Source organism: Monopterus albus, unplaced genomic scaffold (genome assembly GCF_001952655.1).
Source record: "Monopterus albus unplaced genomic scaffold, M_albus_1.0 scaffold5.1, whole genome shotgun sequence".
NCBI lineage: Eukaryota > Metazoa > Chordata > Actinopteri > Synbranchiformes > Synbranchidae > Monopterus > Monopterus albus.
In genome coordinates this window covers 3,808,704-3,816,783 of record NW_018127885.1, presented here as the reverse complement: position 1 = coordinate 3,816,783, position 8,080 = coordinate 3,808,704, and the positions used below count along the sequence as shown (strand labels likewise).

The 8,080-nt window shown below is 41.3% G+C and overlaps 1 protein-coding gene across 1 annotated transcript in view; it reads right to left on the bottom strand.

The window, feature by feature from the left end:
* Positions 1–6,023, bottom strand: part of roraa (RAR-related orphan receptor A, paralog a) — a 167,657-nt gene extending 161,634 nt beyond the window's left edge. The window contains exon 1 of the mRNA XM_020612748.1: positions 5,636–6,023. Coding sequence (XP_020468404.1) covers positions 5,636–5,789 — 154 coding nt within the window. The 5' untranslated portion in view covers positions 5,790–6,023. The remainder of the gene's footprint in view (positions 1–5,635) is intronic.
* Between the last annotated feature and the right edge of the window lie 2,057 nt (positions 6,024–8,080).

The window sequence follows — 8,080 nt, the reverse complement described above, 5'->3', positions numbered from 1 at the left end:
CTAAGAAGTCCATTTCATATCCGAGAGCACAGAGCACCACGGAGCCAAGCAGCACCAGTACTCGGGTCACAGTGTACCACATTAAATTTAGAGTCCTTTAACACCCTCCAATAATGCATCTAGAGTGTTTCTGGTCATTACTATTCAGACTTTTCTATCTAAGATACAACTTCTGTAAATGGGCCATAGATCTGAGCTATCATTCACCACTTGAGACTTCACATCAAATCTGCTATCTGTCACCAGTTACAACTTTCTCGCCAGCCCCACTTAAGCCACTGGTGATTCAAACTCCAAAATAAACTGTCCCACCAGAATAAAACTTTCATATTCAGTGTAGGTGAAGTTTGACATGTTTCAACTTTTTAAAATGAATATAGCCTATTAGGGCTTGCACTGCATTGCCTACAGTATAAAGCTAATAAATATAAAAGCTAACTTGTAAGTTACCAATAAAAGCAACTACACCAGAGCATTTGTGGGATGTATTCCTGAAGTAGTGTTTTAGCTACGGTATCAGTTTGTCAGATTCTTTTACTCTGTGCTCTGCATCTAGTGTGTATCCTGAGTTGTGTAAAGAAAAGTTTCATAATATGCCAGCACCAATTAACAACTTGTACAAAAATTGAAATTGCAACAAAAAAAAGAAAAAAAACCCACAAAAAGTCCTGCGCTGATTAAAGGCAGATGGACTTGAATCACTTGAATGCATGTTGAATTGAGTTTTCTGCATTGTGTAAAGTTGCCATAGAATGCAAATTATGAAAACACATCTGCACAAGCTTGATATAAATGCATCCAAATTTCAGCCAACTTAACATTCAAATTACTAGGGAGAAACATGGATCAAGTGGAAACTCAGGACATGGTATGCCTTGCCTCCTAACAACAAGAATGTCCTGTCAGTGTGTAAATTGTCACTGGCTCAGGAGGACCAACAGTGTATCTACAAAGCAGTTTCCTACAATAAAATCCACAGGAGTCCTTTCAAGCAGCCTCCCTCAAGCCAAATACAGCGCTCTGCTCTACATCGTCACAGGTTACTGCATGATTTGCAAACCTTTCACATTACAGATGTGGAAGAGTAAATGCTCCAATGATAATGACAAAAAAAGACAATTTTAAAGCCCTGCTAGGGCACCCTGGAAAAAAAGTGACTGAGTCGTCTCTGAGCCTTGCACTCTCACCAGCGGAGATCAGAACATTCACATGTCTGAAATGTAAACATAAAAAGCACCAAAAATGTTTAATTTACAAGGTGAGGTTTGTTTGTCGTTTGTTTTGTAAAATTTGACATTTTCCCCCAAAAGGATTTAGACTTAATTTAAGTATTTGAATATTATGAGTTTACAAGTAAATCTGAGCCATATATATCACAACTAAGACATTTTATTAACTGGAAACAGAGTTTCTATAAAAAAAAGTCAAAGGTCACATTATACCACCCAGAATTTCTAGATGCAGAAACACAATGCACCAGGAAAAAAAAATAAAATTAACTAAACATTAAAATTGCAATATGCTACAAACATATCCAAAACTTCACAATCAAGTATTGTGTGTACAACAGGTAATCAGACCAACCATAGGGAGAAACGAGGTAAATAAAAGAAAACTTTTCATTCCAAGGTAAGGTACAAATGAGCAAGCCAATTTGAACCAAAACAATATTTCATCATTTTTTATATTTTTATTATTTTGAACTGACAGCAAGAAAGAAACAGCCTCTAAACTGACATGACAAAATTTCAGTCAGCGCTTATTTAACTCCTAATCATAATGTTATATTGACATTCACATCCTCCTCAGATAAGCATACTGGTGCTCCTTTGAGGATCATAAGAACAGAAGATTTTATTTTTTTTTATAGGCAGTGATGCCAAAGTCTAAACTCAGATCAGACGTCCATGTCTACATTAGCTCGGTGTACAGTTGAAGAAATGCTGCTTATCTTATTCATCTTTCAAACTGATTGCTTTTATACTGTAGGGAAGAGAAGACTTTAATGTGAATAAATCTGACAGGTACCAATTAAAAGAAGAGTTTATGATATTATCACCTCACCCACATTTATGAATGAAAAACGCAGGAGGACCGAGACTTGATAATCTGTTATAGGCAGCCACCTAGGAATAAATAAAAAAAAAGTCACACCTAATGGAGTTCCTCTCACCGATCCATCTGAGCTGAAGGCTCAGCTGTAAGTCTGTACGGTACCTGTGCATTCGTGGTCTCCAATTCACTGAATTTGAGAATGCCACAGCCTCTATAACACTGCTGTCCATTCTAGTGGCATGCAAACTTCATGCCAAATCCCAGCTTTCTGAGATTTGGTGTGACAACTTTCTTTTTTAAGCCTCTGCGTCCCTGCATCCCATTTGTCTTGTGTCAACAACAACTAAATAAATGCTGCCACTCTGCAGTGAGTTCTCATTTTGCTGTCCAAAAATAAAACTGTCTGATTATATGCACATTAAGAGGAGACGGAATATTTTTATATTCTGCTTTTTTAGTTTGGCTCACCTTCCAAAACTGTAACGTCAGATAATATTTGTTTCCTATGAAATGAACACTTAAGACTAAAACCTGCAATAGTGCGATATACACTACGACCGAATGTTGTGAAATAACTGGACGAAAGCTGATTTTAGTATGGAAAAAAACTTATCTAGATATGGCACTGAGGCAAACTAAAAACCAGGATGCACAGCAATATTCTCCACTGTTGGAAACCACTTCATAATTCACAACTTTGTGATACTTCAAACACAATTCTCGCACACCATCAAGTCTTTTTTGCAGGTGCGTAGGATAATTAAAAAAAACAAGACAAATCCTGCACCCTGCTGATGAGCAATGTGCAGGATTTGTCTGGTTTTTGTTTGAAGTAATTCACAACTTTAAAATAATGTTTTTTGGTTCTTTATGGGTAGTCATCATCTCTTTCTCCCTAACGAAGGAAAATGATTTTCAGATGACTTTTTGTCATTGTACAGCATAAGAGAATAAGTGGAGCGGTCAGTATCACTCAGTGAAGTCTACTACTATAGCACTGTGACACACACATATACACACAGCTCTGACACTCAAACTTGTGTCAACAGAGGATTTTTACAGACAGTGGAGCTTTTATGGCTTCAGAGCTTCCCTGTACAGCTGTGGGGTTTTATGCCTCTGCAGAAACCATCACCTTACATAACCAAACATTAATATTGATTGTTTCCAAATTTACAAACTGAGGGATCTTGCAATATAAAAATAACATCCTTTCTTCTTTCCAGTAATGATATCCATAGCCCTCCAAGGCCTGTTCTCTGACCCACTCAAGTCTTACGGCAGAGCCCCTGCTGAAATAAGCCATTTCTACTTAAAAGGTATTAGTACTCAGGGCTAAAACAGTAACGCTCTACATGCAGGACAAAAACTGTGCATCCTCAGAAAGCCTAATGCAGCTGTAAGGAAGGAAACCGCACTTGAGCAAGTGTCTGCCACCTTTCAGATATTAGTTTCTGTGGCTAGGTGAGGAACTGGAGTCTGAGCGTGGAGCTCTGGTCCTAAAAAAGTAAGTTACACTCATGTGAACGACACTTCTTCTTTTACTTTTTTTTTTTTTTTAGCCATCTGCACTAAACCAACTGCACTTACTTCTTAATAGGGCGCTTGTTCTTTTACATGAACCCTTTTTAAATAAAGAAATTAAACAATTATTTGTTTACGAAAGCAAACTTTTAATCTGCTCTCTCGTGTGGAGAATGTCCTGAATAGATCTACAGTACTACATTCAGAAATTAGCTGTTTTGTGAGCAAAGTTAAGTGGTTTAAAACTAATGGGGACCATAGTTGTGGTGTTATACGTTACAAACACACTCACATTAAAAACTATACTGGGGTCTGCCTGTATGACAGACTGCACTAGGTGATTTCCTATATGCTTTAAAATTTGAGCTATACAGTTGAACATGAGAGTAAATTAATTTATGGATTTCATCATAATGATTTTTGGACAAATGTTAACTTACAGTAAGTTTTTCAGAAGTTGCCTAAACATCTGGCCTCAAGTCTTCTGCTGTTAATACTCTAACAAGTATTGCTATTCTTTGCAAAAAGGTCAAAATAAAGTCTCAGTGCAAGGAAACTCCTTTTAAGCTGCAGAGGTTGTCTCACTGAACATGTTTTTTCCACCCATTCAGCATTACATAACAGACCAAAAGCGTTCGTTTTCCTGTCTTTCTCTTTCCCAGACGCACTTTAATCCTGTGCATAAAGGAGCGGGGTGAATATGGGTCAGCAGGTTAGGAGTGTCTCAAAGTCAGACTTGTGAAAAAAGAAATCAATCCACGAAGCCTCCAAACTACTTGTCTTGGCCCCGCTATTACGTAAGTGCTCAGGCTGCGCCAGCCCACAAAGTCACACAGTTCATTTCCAGTGGTAGATATGAATACGCGCAAAAGGGCAGTGATTTTTTTTTATTAAACACTCGTGGTAATCATGGGAAGTGGGTGAGCTCCTGTATGAGGTGAGAAGATCTGCAATAACGATTTCTGCCCTCAGTTCCGCGCGTCTGTTTATGGCTAAACCTGTTACATAACCAGCTTACATTCCACATTCACCATATCAGACTCTAAATATACCCTATCCCCAGCACACGGAGAGTAGCCTAAACAAAAACCACTGTGCAATGACCTGTCACGTTTACACCTTTCGTCTCACTGTTACGCATACCAATCTGCTCATCAACAATCAGCAGACAATTCACAATTTCTTTGAACTTGGATGAGCACAGTTAGCCTGTACTCGAGACAGCCGAGAGGGGGTGTGGTTAAATACTGTCTGTACTGTACAACATGGACGGGACGTGGGGGATAAATCATGCAAAATGACCTAGTCCTCAGAAGCAACGCAGACAGACGGGCTAATTGACAAAACAGCCCTGTGCACGGCTATTTTTCTTATTCTTCCTCTTGGATGATGAGGACATTTAGTTGCAACAAAAGCCGGGTAGTGTCTTCCTGCTTGCCACACTGTTTGAGAGCTGGCGCTAAACAAATTCCAGCTGCTGATGCGTCTTTTACGCACAGGAATAGCCTAAAAGTCTAAATCTGTTAGCTGGAGATTGTATATAGAAAAGAAAAGGAAAAACAACAAAGAAAAGCCAATCCAGCCACACGGCGCTGTGGGCTGTATCAGTAGTGGAGGACATGTCCCTACAAGAGGGAATGGGACTGATCGATAAACTAACACACAGTTTCCAAAAGTTCACTTGTGACACTGACAGTATCGCGTTTGATCGGGCACTTTGGCCCGTTTGGGAGAAAAGCTGCTGCTGGTCAGTTTTAAGTTACTGGGTAATTGATTCATCTCGCAGTCACATTAATGTGACAACTGTGACCGTAGGATTTGAGCTGTCATTGGAGCCAGAACACCAGCAACACACACCGAGGCACTAATTACAACCGTATACTGCCAAAAGCCGCGGTATAGTACAGTATAAAAAGCCGTGTGCGTGTTGGCTGAATTTAGACAGTGTGCAGTTATTTATAGGGAAGCGATTTAATTCACTTTGAAGTTTTATTTAAAATATCTTTGCTCGGTCTATATCCCCTGTACAGCATTGTTCGAAATAAGGTCCGCTTACCTCTGTTGGTGCTTGAACAGGTCTGCCTTCGAACCGGGGCTGGATGGTCCGCTTTCCGGAGCGTCTCCAGGTTTACCGGGGTTTCCCTGACCGGGGTAGCCGGCTCCGAGGCGCTGTTGCCCGGGTCGCTCGCTGGATCTGGAGGGGACTCCATGTTGAATTCAAGATTTACTGTTTAACTACCGCTAATACGTGAAACTAACTGTGCGCGATCTGTGAGCTCCGACACTACGTCTTGCTATCTAATTTAGACTAGAAGCAAGAAATGAGAAATGCGAGTCTGGAGGTGGGTGTGTAGGTTTGATTGTCCACTAGCAGCGCTAGTGAGAGCTCCAGTCATGCAAACTGAAAAGGGAGAGGTTGTCAATAGCCGAAGAATAGATGTAGGCCTGAGAGTCATCCATGCAGATCAACCCTGCACACCCCTTCTTTTTATTACTGTCAAACCGCCTTCAACTGTTTTCTGTGTGCGATCTTACTCACAAGTTTGGCCAATTGTGATGTTACCACCTACAGACTGCTGCTGAATTTGAAAGTGATAACTGACCAAAATGGTCAGAATATATCATCATAACATGCAGTTGCATCAGCCCATTGTCCAAACCATTTTATTAGGCTATTTAAGTCGTTAATAATAATAATAATAATAATAATATCCTTAAATGGAAACAGTGATTCCAGAGGTTACTTTTATTTTAGTCACAAACTACTAAATATGGCTACTCATTACCATATTTTTCAACAATATTAACCGACACTTCTGCATTGGCTTCATTTTTCACATTGGCTTCATTTCTCAGCCTTGGAGGTTGCCGCTTGGTACTTCTGGGACCAAACCAGCTGTGGTGAGACCGAACCTACACCTTTGTAGGCAGGTATGGTTGTAATTGTGTGATTTTGGCTGGTATCACTAAGGTAATGGTTTTGGAAGAGGCCCACCCTATTTTCTGTAGCCCCACCACACAGTTTCTGGCTCTGCTAGTCACTCACTCACACCGCACAACATCATAGTCAGGCCTGACAACGGCTACACCAGTCACTCCTGTTGGTATTGCCATCATTAAACCTATCAATGCTGTTAAGGGGGCACAACTCATAGTCAGGCGTGACAACGGCTACCCCAGTCACTCCTGTTGGTATTGCCATCATTAAACCTATCAATGCTGTTAAGGGGGCACAACTCCTCTCAGTACTGCTCTGGCTGTCCTCTGCCCTTTGTGAGTTCCACCAGGTGTGAGCAATGCCTATTCTGCTGACCGTGCCATGGCACTTCCTCCACCCTTGCCTTTAGGGACTTCGATGTCCCTCCTCTGGCGAATGTACAGATCACTCACCATTTGCAGAATGGTCACTGTCTATTTAACCCATAGATGGGGCTTGGTCGGTAGGTACCAGGGCTTGTCCACACGTTGGTGGGCCTCCACACCTCACCTCTGGGGGCCAAGCTCCTCTGAGATCCCTAGCTATTTAGCCTGGGGCCACAAGGTACCCAGTCAATGTGTGGTGCCACGAAGAGGCATAGCTAGGGTCCTGGTGGAGAGGCTATGTACTGACAGGGAGGACTTATGCACTCAGCCTCCTTTTCACCCAAAAAGGGTTAGACAGCAGCGTTAGCTGAGAGCGAGAGGGCACAAGCCCTTTCTACACTACAACTACCACACTAGACGCTTACCACTCATCCTGTGAGCATTAACATAACTCACTCACCACACACACGCTGCTAGTGAAACAAACATAACTCTGGCAACCTACAACACTGTGCCTCGCTGCACAAAAATGGGCCCTTTTCACATGATAACACACAGCGCCCACTGTTCCCCCAAGAGTGTATCCTCACTTCGACTGATCAGCGTAATGATTGAGATCATACAATCTAAAGCAGCTGACACAAACATTAGTGATGTTCAATGCACTGTGGATATTTTTTCATTGTGTTACTGGTCAGGCCTCCCCTTTAAGAACTTGATTGCGACATGAGAAGCGGTGCTATTTATTTTGGGGAAGCGCTCAGTGCAATAATGTACATGCTACTAAGGATGGAAGAAAGTTACAGTAGTTAGCTAAAATAAAAGCATCTAGATACGCTTGCAGTGCAGTATTACAAAGCATAAGAGGGCAAATATTATGTTTGCTGTGTCAAAGCAAAAGAAAGTCCCTGCTCAAGCAGTTATCTCTGTCTTCTTCTTTTCATGACCACTGAGCCTGGGGCTGGTAAGGCTAGCTAACATGAAGCTATCATAAACACCAGAGGACTCCCAGCTTCAGTTGACAGCCGCAGATCTGACATCTCGGTCCAAACTTGGCAAAGGCTGTGATGTTCTTTCACTCGATGTCCTCAATCTCTAAACATCTTTTAAGTGTTGTGCAAGGGAATGGCAACATCACACCATGGCAAATGCTTTACTGTTCCAACTTTTTCTGATTTGGGGTTGTAATTTATAGGCT